General features: G+C 38.5%; 1 protein-coding gene across 1 annotated transcript in view; it reads left to right on the top strand.

The window, feature by feature from the left end:
• The window catches only part of drp2 (dystrophin related protein 2), a 104,515-nt gene that overhangs the window by 43,365 nt on the left and 44,198 nt on the right, over positions 1 to 16,952 (top strand). The window contains exons 8-11 of the mRNA XM_083560266.1: positions 3,060 to 3,120; positions 3,856 to 3,917; positions 4,212 to 4,286; positions 5,091 to 5,292. Coding sequence (XP_083416392.1) covers positions 3,060 to 3,120; positions 3,856 to 3,917; positions 4,212 to 4,286; positions 5,091 to 5,292 — 400 coding nt within the window. The remainder of the gene's footprint in view (positions 1 to 3,059; positions 3,121 to 3,855; positions 3,918 to 4,211; positions 4,287 to 5,090; positions 5,293 to 16,952) is intronic.

The following is a 16,952-nucleotide window of genomic DNA, read 5'->3' as shown; positions in this document are numbered from 1 at the left end:
ATTCATATTGAACTGATAATTCACCCTAAACATACTGCATGAAGAAATCTAAACAGTAGGCAAATTATGTACTGTAGAGCTGCAATTAACGATTATTTTGATAATTGATTAATCAGACAATTGTTGTTTTTTTATTATTATTAATTGGATAAAAAAAATGTATTAACTGTTTTGCTTAACTATATAGAACCCTATATTCAGGATATTTATGTATAAAAGTGTACTTAAGAAAATGCAAAGGTCACATTTGAAGTTTATTTCTCCTTAATTTTGACATTTTAAAGCTTATTGTCAGGGAACAACCAGCCACGCCTTCCCCCTAAACTCAACACACTCGCAGTGCCTCGCCTTCATACTAATCACCTTCACCTGTCTCCAATCTATGGTCTCCTTTATAAGGCCCCCCAATCTCACTCACCATCCGATCTACAGTTCATACTAGCAATCATCCCTGGATTTCCCCTGTTTTGGATTATACCCGTTTTCAAGTTTGTGCTTGAAAACGGCAAAAAGTAAACAGCCGACTCTTGATCCGAGTGTAACAGAAAATTGGACCAGTACCGACAACTTGATGGAGCCACAGCTCCATTTCCATTTCGGATCCCATCAAGAAATCAAGAATTTCATTAAAAAAAAGAAAGAAAATGCTTTTAATTATGCAAGGTGTAAATTGTGTAACTCAACATTTGTACTGTTTTTAATGATCATTGCAGATGGCATGTTGACAACCATACTTAAGAACTAAATTTTGTTACCTAATGATTGTATCCAGGCTAAACAACCACCATATAGAACAAAAGCAGAGAAAATATGATGACGATCAGATGATCAGAAATGTCTCTGTTCTCAGTCATGTTTACATTGCTGACTCCCTCTGTCTCATCTACGTGTAGTGGACAGAGTATGCCACCGCCTTGTGGGGGATATTTATCACTTAATTATTGAAAACCGAATGAGCAACCAGACCCCACCCAATGCTTTAAGTCTTTATACAAGTATTAGTTGTATGTTGCACCTATCGTGTTGCAATATGTAAATACTCAAGATGTGGCGAGGTGGGTTTTCGGATTTATTTTATGCATGGAGGCCACCTGAAGTATGTGTATGCAGAAAACCCAGGAAGTAAACGTAGGTGACTGCAAAACCCAATCTAACAGAACAGGTATGATGCCCCCACTATATAAGTATAAGTGAGTCAAAATTAGTGTAAACAGTTTCGACTTAATTAAGCTTACATTTATTTAAAATAAATGGATTGGTATGATTATTTAATTTCTCTTTTTTTTTTTTTACACGAAGAGTGAATCAAATTTAAGCTCAGCTAAAATAAAAATTTAATAAAAACTTAGAAAACAATGAAGGGCTAATTAAAAAATATGTGACTGTGTCAGTTGAATTGCGTATAACAGATTACAATCTTTGTCCCTCTTGTTTTAACTAAAAGAGACGTTTCCCATACACAATGCTTTCGACGACGGTCAGATTGCGAAAACGGATTTTACACTGCACCTTCTGATGAATCAGCAACTCCTCTTGTACCATAAGCCACTGTATCTAGCATGCGTTTTTATTTTGTTTAAACAAAAACAAAAAACTAAACAAAAACTGAATTTAAAACACAAAACAAACCCGGGAGTGGTTCTAACTTTACTACCGCATATCAAGCACTATTAGGTCCACTTTCCCGCCTCACATGCGCACACAGCAGAAAAAAATTATCCTGTTATGTTTAACAATGGTAATCAAAGCCATCGGACACTCAGATGCAACTCTATGCGACTATAATGCTGACCGCGGGGTCTAAACTCAACGTCTTAGTGTCATAAAATGACCCCCCAAAAAATACATTCGTCTCTTGCTTCCTGCTGCTCAGGTGCAGGGTCTCATCATGCCCCTGTGCTACTCGTTCCTTCCCCAGCTTGGCGGCGCCCGTGCCAAAAATTTGAATAAAAGTTTTTACAAAATAGAATTTGTCGATCCCCTACACATGTTAGCTATACTTCTTTTTTTTTCCATCTGCCTTGCTTGTTGTTAGCTTCAAAGGTTAGCCTACATCTGTGGTGCATGAGAGCCTGGAAATGATACACCAATAGAAGGTGGAAAAAAAACACGCAAGGACAAGAAATAGGTTGATGGGCTGAAAACATTGTGCAATGAGAAGAAAAAAATATTGATCATGCCAACAAATAAATTAAAACTAAAGTAATGAGTCTGGTTTAAAAATATAAGAAGTAGAAAGTACAGATGTTTGTGTAAAAATGTAATGAGTGAAAGTAAAAAGTTGTCAGAAAAATAAATATTAAAGTAAAGTACTGATACAAAAAAATCTATTTAAGTAGACTAACAAAGTATTTGTACTTCAATACTTCCTACCTCTGCTCTTAATGCCCCAGAATTTTGGAGAGAAACCTAAGTTTCAATTCAATTCAATTTAATTCATTTTTATTTGTATAGCGCTTTTAACAATGAACATTGTCTCAAAGCAGCTTTACACAGATAATGTGGTGATTAAACGTAAATATGTTCTTTGTAAGTATATATGTTCTTTGTAAGTTTCCTGTTGCATTGTTCTCAAAAACAATTTTTACATTTAGAATGCAGTTAAATTTGGCCTTGGACGAGTGGAATTACTAGTTTGTAGACATTGCACCTACATAAAGAGTGCTAAAACGTTTTAACACATTTTATTTCTATAATTGTTTGCCAGTAGAAATAACTGCACCTGCAGCTGACATTATTGTCAAAACACAGCAAATATTTGGTATTTGGTCATATTTGGTAACACAGTTGGAAAAGGTGTAAAATGTAAAATCTTTTGTATATTGTTTTTTGTGCTTTGTACAAGAGTCAAAGTTTTAGGACATCACCTTTACTGCTACATTGTTTATTTTCTGTCATTTTTTATTATGGTATTGTACCTTGTTGGGCATATTCAACTTGTGCCATTTGAAATTTTGTAAATAGCTTTTCAAACATGGCATGCTTGTCAGTGTGATATTGCACATTGTACTTCTTGTTTATGTTCGTTCTCTCTACAATCTCTCCATCTCTTTCTTTAGGTTCAGTACAGATACCTTGGGAGCGTGCTATTTCCCCAAACAAAGTGCCATACTACATCAAGTAAGTTCAGCTGGAGCCATCTGTAGTCAGCATGCAGTGGCAGCCATAAAACAAAGCAGAAGTGAAAGACGTCAGTTGTCAGGCAAAGAGAGAAAGAAAGTGAGATTAATTAAAGCAAAATTACTGTTCTCTGGTGCCAAAATTTTTTTTGTGCATAGTCTTCGATGTTTCACAGACCATTTTTGTTTCCATAGATATAAGCATGAATGGTGACATTAATATAAACAATTTCAGAGGAAGACGCTTAGCCTCTCTGCACTTCTTGGATTATTGATACTACCCAGTGAGATATGTGTTTAGCTGTTTTGTTTTGTGATAACATTTGGGATCCATTAACGCATCTCGACAGATCTTTTTTTTTTTAATAATTTATACTATAGTATAATTTTTTTTAATTTAAAGTACTTTTTCAAAATACTCTTTTAAAAGTCCATTACAGTCTATTTCTGTGGCACATGATGACTTGCAGTCTTTAGTGGGTTGTGCATGTAGGACACAGGAGGAAAGTACAAATTGACTTTGTTTCTGTGTGATCAGTGTAAGTTTTCACAGGTAATGTTGCACAAGCAATATGAACTCAAAGATGGCTCACATTTGTTAAAATATCTCTCATGTATATCTCATGCAATCCTAGCCATATATGGTTGTGGTATAATCAGGATACAAACTCACATTTCCTGCAATTATTTTTTTATTTCTCATTTTATTATTATTTTTTTGCCTCATCTGCTCTAGCCACCAGGCACAGACAACCTGCTGGGATCATCCAAAGATGACAGAGTTGTATCAAGCACTGGGTAAGACAACTAAATGGTCTTTTATGTTTATGTACTGCTTATGTATTCATTAAATTCCATTTGCCTACGGATATACCATTTAAATTTGGGCCGGAATGACTGCATGTAATACCTTTAATAAATATAGTAAAAGGCATGTTCTGTGTGCAATTATTTGAACTGAGACTCACAGCAGTGATACTGTCAGGTGCTATACATCAAGGCCAAATAAATCATTTTATATGTGTGAGCAGGAGCGGGATTCTTAGCCTAATATTTTTTTCCCTCTTTTATATTAATTTACTTTTTTCGAAGCGGACATGAACAACATCAAGTTCTCAGCGTACCGAACGGCCATGAAGCTACGGCGAGTACAGAAAGCTCTAAGATGTATGTGTGCATTATGAAACTATTTTGCTGTTAATGTTGCTTTATTTAGATTAATAATTATCACAATTATACATCTTAGAGGGGATAAATCAATCAAATATCTGATTTTGTTAGAACTGTTTCTTTTTTTTTTTTTTTTTTTATTAAATCCCAATTTGTGGGATTTCCTCTGTAAGGAGTAGATCAGATCAAAAAAATTATTTGTCCAGGCCCTCCTGCCACATATTGCATCACTACAGCTGAGCATAGCATTCACACTTGTCTAGTTCCCATCCCTTGACCCCTTTCAGGAGTTCATAATACTGCATAAGTGCACAATTGGTGCTCTGCTGAAGCAGCTGTCATTTTTCTTAATGCCTTTCATCTACACTCATTCCTGTTCTCTCTATTTACTGCTTACTCATTCTCACTTTCTCCTGTACTCTTTTTTTTCCAACACTTTTCTTCACTCTAATAGTTTTGTCATTAGGAGAATTAATTAACTGAGTGCTGTAGTAACTCTGTCATATACTGTAATATGTTTCTGTGAAGAGAAAGGCTGCAAGACTTGCTTCTGTCTCTGAATGGGTGAATGCCTTCCAGCTACTCTCAATATATATCATCTCATTATTTCATAGAATGAGACATGGCAGCACTGGTCAGCCTTAAATTTGTAGGTCTCTCTGGAGTTGCACAGGAAAATTACTTTTAGGGAAATAACAATTTATTAACTTGACTTTTCTGCACATAATGACTCCTCAGGGCTGTTTTAAGGTACAAAATGTGAGTAGGTTTTATATGTTTGGTGTATGTGTGTGTTTGTAGTGGACCTGTTGAAACTGACCAGCATAGTTGACATATTCAGAGAGCAGGACCTGCAACATAGTGAGTATATGATGGATGTAGTGGAGGTGATTCATGCCCTCACTGCTCTTTATGAGAGGCTGGAGGAGGAGCGATCAGTACTCATCAATATTCCACTCTGCGTGGACATGTGCCTCAACTGGTTGCTCAACGTCTATGACAGGTACTACCTCATTACGCAAGGCACTTCTTTGTTGCTATTTTGCTGCTAATATGCTTTGACCTCATAAAACACAGATTGTCATTTGTCTTCCAGTCACACCCATTTAATTGTTTGGTACTTATTAACATTGAGTACCTGTACCTCACTAATATGTTTTTTTATGTTGTTTAATATTAGTGCTATGCATTCTCTGTGAAGAGAAAGAAACCATGACAAAAAAGCAAAGAAAGAGCAAAATTGGAAGGAGCCCTTTTAAACTATGTGGAATAGTGTCAAAATCCCCCATACTGGATCTCCCTGCCAAAGCTCTTGTTTGAGAATGTAAATTTAAAATAAAAATTAAAAACTAAAAAGACTTATGTGTGTATTTTTAGCATATCCATGCTGAATTTGTTTAGTGGCCTAAAACTACCTGATACTACTGGATAAGAATCATTGCTTTCACACTACACATAAACTGGAGAAAATTGGTAGTTTAGTTTGTGATTAAAAACAGGCAGTATATAGACATCTGGGTGAATATGAATGATAATGTTAGTGATTGATGCATATTGGGCTATTCATTCCTTTTTGCATTTGTCTTGGTCACCAACAGCGATTCCATTTCATGGCATTTGTTAATTTCCTGTGCCACTGTAATAAACTGAGAGCAGATACTTACTGTTACCTAGTAATAACCATGCACCTACTAACAGCTTTTTAGCAAAAAAGATAATTCTCTAGAATTTATTGTTCATTAACTATATTATATTGTGCCTATTCATGATTTTGTATTTTTGTTATTTAATACTGTACAAAAGGCAAAAATACTTGTGGCATTCTTTCTACAACAGAAGCAAATATTGTTCTGAAAGTTTTTCCCAACACATAAGTTTCCAGAAATGTGTTACACTTGTCAGCTGCTTTCAATTGAAACTAACTTGATGGGGTTTGTGACCTGTGCTGGCCATTCCATGATGGCTGTAAATTTCCCATTCTGATGAATAAAGTACCTACCTACCTACCTACCTCCCTACCTACCTACCTACCTACCTACCTACCAACCAACCAACCAAACAACTAGTTATATACCAGAGGGTAATGAATAGTGCTGCAAAATGTTATGCTTGTAGTTTTGATTCAGCAAGCCACTCATTCTGTGCAAGTCGACTATGCTAGATAAAGCAAAAAAGCTCCAGAACATCATGCTTCCACTTCCATGTTTGAGATTTGGTGTCACACTATCCTTTTGCCTACTCAACAGTGTACAAAAACCCTCAATGATGAACTAAAGATTTAAAATTTTCATTCTTCAGCCTTTCTGGTGGTGGTCTATGGCCCAAGCAAGCTTTTTTTCTTATTTTGCCATCTTAGCAATGATTTCCTACTGCCATTTGACCTGTCAAATCTGCAGCTTAAAGTCTTCTCTTCACTGTTGAAACTGAGACTTGATTACTTTAACCATTGATAGACTGTACTTAAAGCTGTTGTCCTGTGATTCACCTATCATGCAAGTGGTTGACTCTCTGAATCTCTTCTGATACTTTTTTGACTTTCATTTTGCCAGACCTCTTTCTTTCCTCATTTGTAAGTGCCTTTTGATGGTGTAGGAAACTGTACTTAATGAAACCTTGGCTTTCTTTGCAATTGCTCAAAAGGATAGACCTACACTTTTAAGGGTGTCTTCCTTTGTTAATTGTCATTATTAAATGTCCAATACCATATAAATATTGCTTAAGATGGTGTAGTAACGGAGTCTGTTCCAACACTGCTTTTGTATAGAAAAAGAGTTTGTGAGTAATCAAGTTGGGACACCTATAGGAATTGTTAGCACTTCCAATGCTTTATCTATGTCAATTGCTGCAGAACAGCTGTAAGTTAAGTTATGGAAGTAATAATAATAATAATAATAATAATAATAATGATTATATATATATATATATATATATATATATATATATATATATATATATATATTTATATATATATATATATATATATATATATATATATATATATATATATATATATATATATATATATATATATATATATATATATACAGTACAGACCAAAAGTTTGGACACACCTTCTCATTCAAAGAGTTTTCTTTATTTTCATGACTATGAAAATTGTAGATTCACACTGAAGGCATCCAAACTATGAATTAACACATGTGGAATTATATATGGAATTATATACATAACAAAAAAGTGTGAAACAACTGAAAAATGTCATATTCTTGGTTCTTCAAAGTAGCCACCTTTTGCTTTGATTATTGCTTTGCACACTCTTGAAATTCTCTTGATGAGCTTCAAGAGGTAGTCACCTGAAATGGTCTTCCAACAGTCTTTGGTCTGTACTGTATATATATATGGGCTGCAACTAACGAATATTTTGATAATCGCAATGCTTTGGAAACGCTACTGCGTTGTCCACGCTCTGAATCACATGTGTAATCTGTCCAAAGGGAAGGGTGACGTGACAAGGAAGCTAAAAAAAGCAAATTGAGGGACAGAATGTTGAGGTTCCCTTTAGGGAACTAGGGTTACATACGTAACCTAGAGGCATTCCCTTTCAGGAACTCGAGCTGCATTGCAGCGCTTTCGGAACAAGAGTCCAATACTGCCAGACTGACCAGTCCCTGATTAGTGTGTAGGAGCACAGCTAGGTCGAAGGACGGACGAGCCAGGAGTGGCACTGTGATTAAGGTTATGGAACCCGACGAAGGTCAGCAGGGTGGACCGGCCCGCAGCGTTGCAGATGTCTTGAAGGGGAAACTCCAGAGGACCAAGTCTTAGAGGCGGCCACACTACGGGTTGAGTGTTCTCTGACCCTGAACGGAGCGAAAAAACCCGAGGACACATAGGAGGATGCGATGGCGTCAATAATCCACCTGCTTGAATTCTGCTTGTTGAAAGCCTCTCCTTTGAGGTTGTAGCATATGAGCAGTTGTTCCAGCTTCCTCTAAGGACTCGTCCGGCTTCTCCTGGTGTGGGGCCTGAAATGGAGGATGATAGAATGCCTGGATCCTAACAGGTCATGGGACGACCGAGCATACAACCTCTAGGTGGCATACAACCCCTCGAGGAGAGAGCTCTGAAATGGAGAATGGTCTCTACCACCTTGGTGGAGAGACCAGATCCTTGGATTTGCGCCCCTGAGGGTAAGGGTGAATTATTGAGCCCCTTGCTTGGGAGAGGAGATTCCTCTGAGGAGGAACCATGGAGGGTGCTTGAGGAGGAACTATTAGGTACCGGCTGTAGAACACGGACTCTCTGTCTGATGGAGGGACCACCTCAATGACCAGAGCCTGCTCAGGTACCACCGGTTTGGGACACACCCCGTCAAATTGAGGGGGACGAGACCCAAACTGAATCGTGTAGCCTTTGTCTATGGTGAGCAGGACGCATTGAGACACATCTGGCGGAGCTTTCCAGGTTGCTAGGTAGTCCCTTAAGTGTATCAGTCAGTTCCTGAAGGGGAACTTAACCAGAGATAGCAAAAGTACACACATCCTTTACTCAAATAGAAGTACAGATACTCATGTTTTAAAAGACTCTGGTAAAAGTTTAAGTACTGACTACCCTTTTTTACTCAAGTTAAAGTAAAGAAGTATGGGCTCTGACATGTTCTTAAGTAAAAAGTAGAGATTACTACTGCCTGTTTTGGTGTCATGCTGGTAACTGGACCTCACATAATATATTAATACAAAATAATTTTACAGTTTGTTCCCTAATGAATGTATCCAGGCTAAATAACAACCATATTGAACACAAGCAGAGAAAGATGATGATGGCCAGGTGATGAGGAATGTCTCTGTTTTCAGTCATGTTTACATCGCTGACTCCCTTTGTCTAATCAATGCTTGTTGTTAGCTTTGTAGGCTAGCCTAGGTCTGTGGTGCATCATAGCCAGAAAATAATACGCCAGTTGTAGATTGAAAAAGCAGCGCAATGACAAGAAATTGGTTGATGGGCTTAAAACTGTGCACAATGGGAAGTACACATTTTGATCATGCCACCAAATAGATTCAAACTAAAGTAAAGAGTCTGGTTGGGAAATGTAAGAAGTAGAAATTACAGATATTTTTGTAAACAATTAAGTGAGTGAGAGTAAAAAGTTGTCCTAAAAATAAATAGTGAAGTAAAGTACTGATACCAGAAATATCTGCTTAAGTAGAGAAACAAAGTATTTGTACTTCATTACTTCCCATCTCTGATCTTAAAATACTTTATCTGCCACCTTTTTGGCTGTGGAGACAGCTCCAACCCTCATTGTAGAACAGAAACTCATCATCAAACAACCACAGGCTCTTTACACTATGCTATGGTAGATGGAGTGCCGAAGTAACATAATAGAACAGCCCAACATCATTCTACAAAAAGGTGTGCCCAGTCAATCCAGCTAAACAGCTGTCAGAGCCTTCGAACATTGATGAAGTACTCAGCTTCATTGAAATTGTTCAGAAGCAGAAAGAACAAAGACACCAATCCAAATAAGAAATGAAATTCTGCAAATTTGTCTCAGCACAGGTGGTGAACAACTAATGACTTGCAGGCTAGCTGTGAAAACAGCAGCTGAGCTGATATGTTCAGAGGTAAACTCCAGATGCTATCATCTTAGCAGACAGAAAAGAAGCTCTCACAGTATTAAAAATTAGTTAAAGGACAAATATCTAACATATATACAGACTTCAGTTACACAATCCAACTAAGGATTCCCGGCTACGTTGGAATGTGTAATTTTTTTTTTTATATGAAGCATATTAACTCCAGTTTAACATCTTTTTCTGGATGTTTTTCGGGATTATCTGTGTTTGCCCATGGTACATATTGTCTCAATTTTGCTTTTGTTTACCTTTTTATCTCATGCTATTTTGCCATGTTTGACCCTGCCTGATATATAAATTTTTCTTTTGGACTGGGTTTTATATCTTTTCGTGTTTTATTCTGATTTTAAACACTGCTTGTTTTGACTTTGGTCTTTGTTTAAAAAAGATCCTATCTGCAATTCAGAATAAATAAAAAGCACTTGAAACAAACATGATTTATATATTTTAAATAGTGATTTTATATAGAACTTGAAATAAATATAAGTTCCCAAAAAGGACAGAAGGTTGCATCCTATTCTATATTTTTATCAGCTGAACCGCTCACTAATAAGACTCAGGCTCAAGATGCTGACCCTCAAGCAGGTCATGTATTGTATGGGATTCTACCCTTATGCATGTGTAGCTGTCTCCTGTCTGCATTGCGTCAATCCTTACAGCCGTCAGAAGGATCAGAGAAGGACAGACACTCACTGTAAAGCAGTTTTAGAGACTGCTGGGGTAATGGCAGCAGCATCCAATGTGGTTCCAGTTGGCCTTCTGCATATCATACCTCTTCAGTGGTGGCTCCTGAGGGTTCTTTGGAGAGGGATGGCGAGGGCCTTCCTGTACCCTAGAACAGGTTATTTTGTGAAGGTGCCCTCAGTCGTCCCACAACCTGTTAGGCTTCAGGCATTCTATCCTCCTACTTTTTAGGCCCCAGACCAGGAAAAGCTGAACTGGCTGTGTCCAGTGCAAGACATTTACAGCCACAGGACACACTAGGCAGGGACTGGTCAGTCTGGCGGTATTGGACTCTCGTTCCCGAAGCGTTGTTGACACAGCTACACAGTTATGTATGTAACCCTGGTTCCCTGAGGGAAGGAGACGCTGCGTCTCAATGCCACACTGCTGGCATCCCTGCATCGCTTCCTTCTCCTTTACAGAAGCTAGCATCATGCCATTGTATACGTAAAAGGCTTGGGTGAAACATAAGGCCCTCTGACAAAAGCAGTGTCAGGCCACTTGTTTCCTTACCCTTGTGCAAACTATTAAAAACAATGATATTAATTAGTAGTGCACTGGTAAATATTTTCACACTATCTAGCATTTACAGAATATCAGAATGGTCTGCATGCTGCAAGTGGCACTGCACAGTACTCATCTGTTCCTTTGTCAAGTGCTGAAGATAAAATTTACAACTGCACCTGAAATCACACCTTCATCTAAAAATATTTTTTTGGAAAGGCTTGGGTTGTTCAAATAATTTAAAAAAATATTTCAAGAGAGATGAGGAATTGTTTGAAATTATTTTGAGTGGATGTTCAGGCTAAAATAATGTAAAAATATATTTATTGTAATAACAGAAAGTCTTATTTATTTAATGGGAAGATAATGGAATCATAATGATGTTTGATGAATTTGACCTTTTATCAAATTATTATTTCTCTTTACGGTAAAATGATGTTGCACATTTTAGTTAGTTTGAAGTATGTTGCTACTGTAGCTTTTGGAGCCAGAAGGTGTCTTCCTGTGTGGTAGCCTATTTCTCCAGGGTGCCCCAAAAGTGAGCACATTTTGGGGAAATTAACACTAGATTTTTAAAATTTTTCTTACTTCATTTATATTCTATAAATGATATAATATTCTATATAGAATGCTTTTATCACAAAAATAAATTCTTCTTCTTCTTTTGGCTGCTCCCCAAAAGAAGATGATATGCCACAGCGGGTTATCTGTCTCCACTCTACCCTGTCCTCTACATCTGCCTCTTTCAAAGCAACTTCCTGCATGTCTTCCCTCACCACATCCATAAACCTCCTCCTTGGTTTTCCTATTTTCCTCCTTCCTGGCTCCTCGTTACTCAGCATATTCCTACCGATATACCCTTATGTCATCATCACTGAACCCCGCAACATTGTATCTGCTACAAATGGACATTCGGTGCAACCCAGATGAGGATGGGTTCCCTCTTGAGTCTGGTTCCTCTCAAGGTTTCTTCCTTATGCCATCTCGGGTTGTTAAAAGCGCTATACAAATAAAAATGAATTGAATTGAATTTAATGTCCCTCCTCTGCACATGTCCAAACTATCTCAATCTAGAGTCCCTCACCTTGTCTCCAAAATGTCCTTCATGCGCAGTCCCTCTAATAAACTCATTTCTAATCCTCTCCATCCTTGTCACTCCCAATTAAAGCTCCACCTCCAGCTCCACCTCCTGTCTTTTAGTCTTAGCAGGTCTCACCACAGACCTATAAACTCTTTTCTTCACTTCTCTATCACACTCCCCATTATTTTGCACAGTTGAACCCAGATACTTAAACTCCTCCACCTTTACCACCTCTTCTCCATTCAACCACACCACTCCACTGCCCTCCCTCTCGTTCACATACATGTACTCTGTCTTACTCCTACTAACTTTCATTCCTCTTCTGTCCAGCGTGTACCTCCACCTCTCCAGGCTCTTCTCAACCTGCTCCCTACTCTGACCACAAATTACAATATCATCCACAAACATCATAGTCCATGGAGACTCCTGTCTGACCTCATCCGTCAACCTGTCCATCACCACTGCAAAGAGGAAAGGGCTCAGAGCGAATTCTTGATGCAATCCTACTTCCACCCTGAACCAGTCTGTCATTCCTACTGCAGACATCACTGCTGTCACACTGTCCTCATACATGTCCTGCACCACCCTCACATACTTCTCTGTCACACCTGACTTCATCACAATACCACAACTCCTCTCTCGGCACCCTGTTGTACACTTTGTCTAAATTCACAAACACACAATGCAGCTCCTTCTAACTTTCTCTATACTTCATCAACATTTTCAAAGCAAATATTGCATCTGTAGTGCTCTTTCTCATCATGAAACCATACTGTTGCTCACAGATGGTCACCTCTTCTCTCAGCCTGGCTTCCACTACTCTTTCCCATAACTTCATGGTGTGACTGATCAACTTTATTTCCCTGTAGTAACTGCAGGTCTGCACATCTCCCTTATTCTTAAAAATTGGTATCAGCACACTCCTTCTCCATTCCTCAGGCATCCTCTCACCTTTCAGAATCTTGTTAAACAATCTTGTTAAAAACTCCACTGCCATCTCATCTAAAAATCTCCATGCTTTATGTCATCTGGTCCAACCGACTTTCCACTTTTCATCCTCTTAATAGCTATTCTCACTTTCTCCTTACTAATTCTATTCACTTCGTGCTTCACCATCTCCACCTCATCCAACCTTCTCTCTCTCTCTCTCTCTCTCTCTCTCTCTCTCTCTCTCTCTCTCTCTCTCCCCCTTATTTTCCTCATTCATCAGCTGCTCAAAATACTACCTTCACTCAACACTCTCCTCACTAGTCAACACACTTCCTTTTGCATCCTTTAGACAGATAGATAGATAGATAGATAGATAGATAGATAGATAGATAGATAGATAGATAGATAGATAGATAGATAGATAGATAGATAGATAGATAGATAGATAGATAGATTAGATTAGATTCAACTTTATTGTCATTACACATGTACAAGTACAAGGCAACGAAATGCAGTTTGGGTCTAACCAGAGTGCAATAACAGCAAGTGCAGGATATATAGTTTTTACATGAATTTACATAGTTGAATAAAATGAAATATAGACTATAAACAGTAATTTAAAGATGTATATGTACTAAAAACATAATATACAGACTAATATATATATATATATGTACTATGAATATAATTACAGATATATATATATATATATATATATATATATATATATATATATATATATATATATATATGTACTATGAATATAATTACAGATGAATATGAATATATATGTACTATGAACAATAATATACAGATGAATATATATATATATATATATATATATATATATATATATATATATATATATATATATATATATACATATATACATATATACATACAGTGAGGAAAATAAGTATTTGAACACGCTGCTATTTCGCAAGTTCTCCCACTTAGAAATCATGGAAGGGTCTGAAATTATCATCGTAGGTGCATGTCCACTGTGAGAGACATAATCTAAAAAAAAATAATCCAGAAATCACAATATATGATTTTTGAAACTATTTATTTGTATGATACAGCTGCAAATAAGTATTTGAGCACCTGAGAATGTCAATGTTAATATTTGGTACAGTAGCCTTTGTTTGCAATTACAGAGGTCAAACGTTTCCTGTAGTTTTTCACCAGGTTTGCACACACTGCAGGAGGGATTTTGGCCCACTCCTCCACACAGATCTTCTCTAGATCATTTAGGTTTCTGGCCTGTCGCTGAGAAACACGGAGTTTGAGCTCCCTCCAAAGATTCTCTATTGGGTTTAGGTCTGGAGACTGGCTAGGCCATGCCAGAACCTTGATATGCTTCTTACAGAGCCACTCCTTGGTTATCCTGGCTGTGTGCTTTGGGTCATTGTCATGTTGGAAGACCAAGCCTCAACCCATCTTCAATGCTCTAACTGAGGGAAGGAGGTTGTTCCCCAAAATCTCGCAATACATGGCCCCGGTCATCCTCTCCTTAATACAGTGCAGTCGCCCTGTCCCATGTCCAGAAAAACACCCCCAAAGCATGATGCTACCACCCCCATGCTTTACAGTAGGGATGGTGTTCTTGGGATGGTACTCATCATTTTTCTTGCACCAAACACGTTTAGTGGAATTATGACCCAAAAGTTCTATTTTGGTCTCATCAGACCACATGACTTTCTCCCATGACTCCTTTGGATCATCCAAATGGTCATTGGCAAACTTAAGACGTGCCTGGACACGTGCTGGTTTAAGCAGGGGAACCTTCCGTGCCATGCATGATTTCAAACCATGACGTCTTAGTGTATTACCAACAGTAACCTTGGAAACGGTGGTCCCAGCTCTTTTCAGGTCATTGACCAGCTCCTCCCGTGTAGTTCTGGGCTGATTTCTCACCTTCCTTAGAATCATTGAGACCCCACGAGCTGAGATCTTGCATGGAGCCCCAGTCCGAGGGAGATTGACAGTCATGTTTAGCTTCTTCCAATTTTTAATGATTGCTCCAACAGAAGACCTTTTTTCACCAAGCTGCTTGGCAATTTCCCCGTAGCTCTTTCCAGCCTTGTGGAGGTGTACAATTTTGTCTCTAGTGTCATGTTAGTAGTTGGATTCTTACTGATTGTATGGGGTGGACAGGTGTCTTTATGCAGCTAACGACCTCAAACAGGTGCATCTAATTTAGGATAATAAATGTAGTGGAGGTGGACATTTTAAAAGGCAGACTTTTGGGGTCTTTGAGGGTCAGAATTCTAGCTGATAGACAGGTGTTCAAATACATATTTGCAGCTGTATCATACAAATAAATAGTTTAAAAATCATACATTGTGATTTCTGGATTTTTTTTTTAGATTATGTCTCTCACAGTGGACATGCACCTACGATGACAATTTCAGACCCCTTCATGATTTCTAAGAGGGAGAACTTGCAAAATAGCAGCATGTTCAAATACTTATTTTCCTCACTGTATATATGAATTGTGAACATGATATACAGATGCCTATTACTATACACAGAGATTTACAGAAGGATGTGAAGGGTGAACATAATATTGCTATAACTATAAACAGAGAACGGGTATATATACAATGGTGAGCAGCAATACAAAACAGAGCAGTGTGCAAATGAGCAAAGGTTTGTGTAAACAGTCCGTGCAATAACAAAGTGTGAGGTGAGAAATGATCAGTGTCTTGGTGAGCATAAGTTTTTGTTCAGAGAGAATGTTCAGAGAGAATGTCTTGGTGAGCATAAGTTTTTGTGAGGTGTGGGGGGAAATGTGGTAGTGTATCAGTGAGTGTCAGAGTTCACTAAAGAGACATCTAGGAAAAAAGCTGTTCTTTAGTCGGCTGGTCCTGGTCCGGAGGCACCTGTAACACCTGCCGGAGGGCAGAAGAGAGAACAGTCTATGGGCGGGATGAGACAAGTCCTTAAGAATGCTGCGAGCTCGACGCAGACAGCATTTCTTTTGGATGTCCTCCATGGCTGGGAGTGAAGTCCCTGTGATGCGCTGGGCAGTTTTCACCACCCGCTGCAGTGCCTTACGCTCTGCAACAGAGCAGCTCCCATACCAGACTGTGACACAGCTGGTCAGGATGCTTTCTATTGCGCAGCGGTAGAAGTTCACAAGGATATCCAAGGAGTAAAATATCCATTTTTTTTTAAGTGTTCTAGGAAAAAGAGGCGCTGGTGAGCCTTCTTGACCAGGCTAGAGGTGTTGATGTTCCAGGAAAGGTCTGCTGAGATGTGGATCCCCAGAAACTTGAAACTGGAGACGCGCTCAACAGCTATCCCGTTGATGTGGGTGGTGTCATGTGTGCCTCTTGCCTCCTTTCTGAAATCCACAATAAGCTCCTTTGTCTTGGAGGTGTTAAGGAGCAGGTTATTGTTATTGCACCATGTGGCTAGGTGCTGGATCTCCTCCCTGTAGGCAGTCTCATCATTGTTGGTGATGAGACCAATCATGGTAGTGTCATCTGCAAACTTGATGATGGAGTTAGATCCATTCACAGGCCTGCAGTCGGAGGTGAAGAGGGAGTAGAGGAAGGGGCTCAGCACACAGCCCTGTGGTACACCAGTGTTGAGTATGATGGTGTTGGAGCAGATGGAGCCAGATCAAACCTGCTGGGGTCTGTTGGTCAGAAAGTCCATGACTCAGTTGCAGGTGGAGGTGTTAATCCCCAGATCTAAAAGTTTGGCTATTAACTTGGCTGGAATGATGGTATTGAATGCTAAGCTGAAGTCAACAAACAGCATACGTGCATAGGTGTTCTTATTTTCCAAGTGTGTGAGCACAGAGTGCAGTGCCATGGAAAC

Source organism: Silurus aristotelis (assembly GCF_946808225.1).
Source record: "Silurus aristotelis genome assembly, chromosome: 14".
NCBI lineage: Eukaryota > Metazoa > Chordata > Actinopteri > Siluriformes > Siluridae > Silurus > Silurus aristotelis.
Note: the sequence above shows the minus strand (reverse complement) of the source record. Positions and strands in the feature narration are given on the sequence as shown.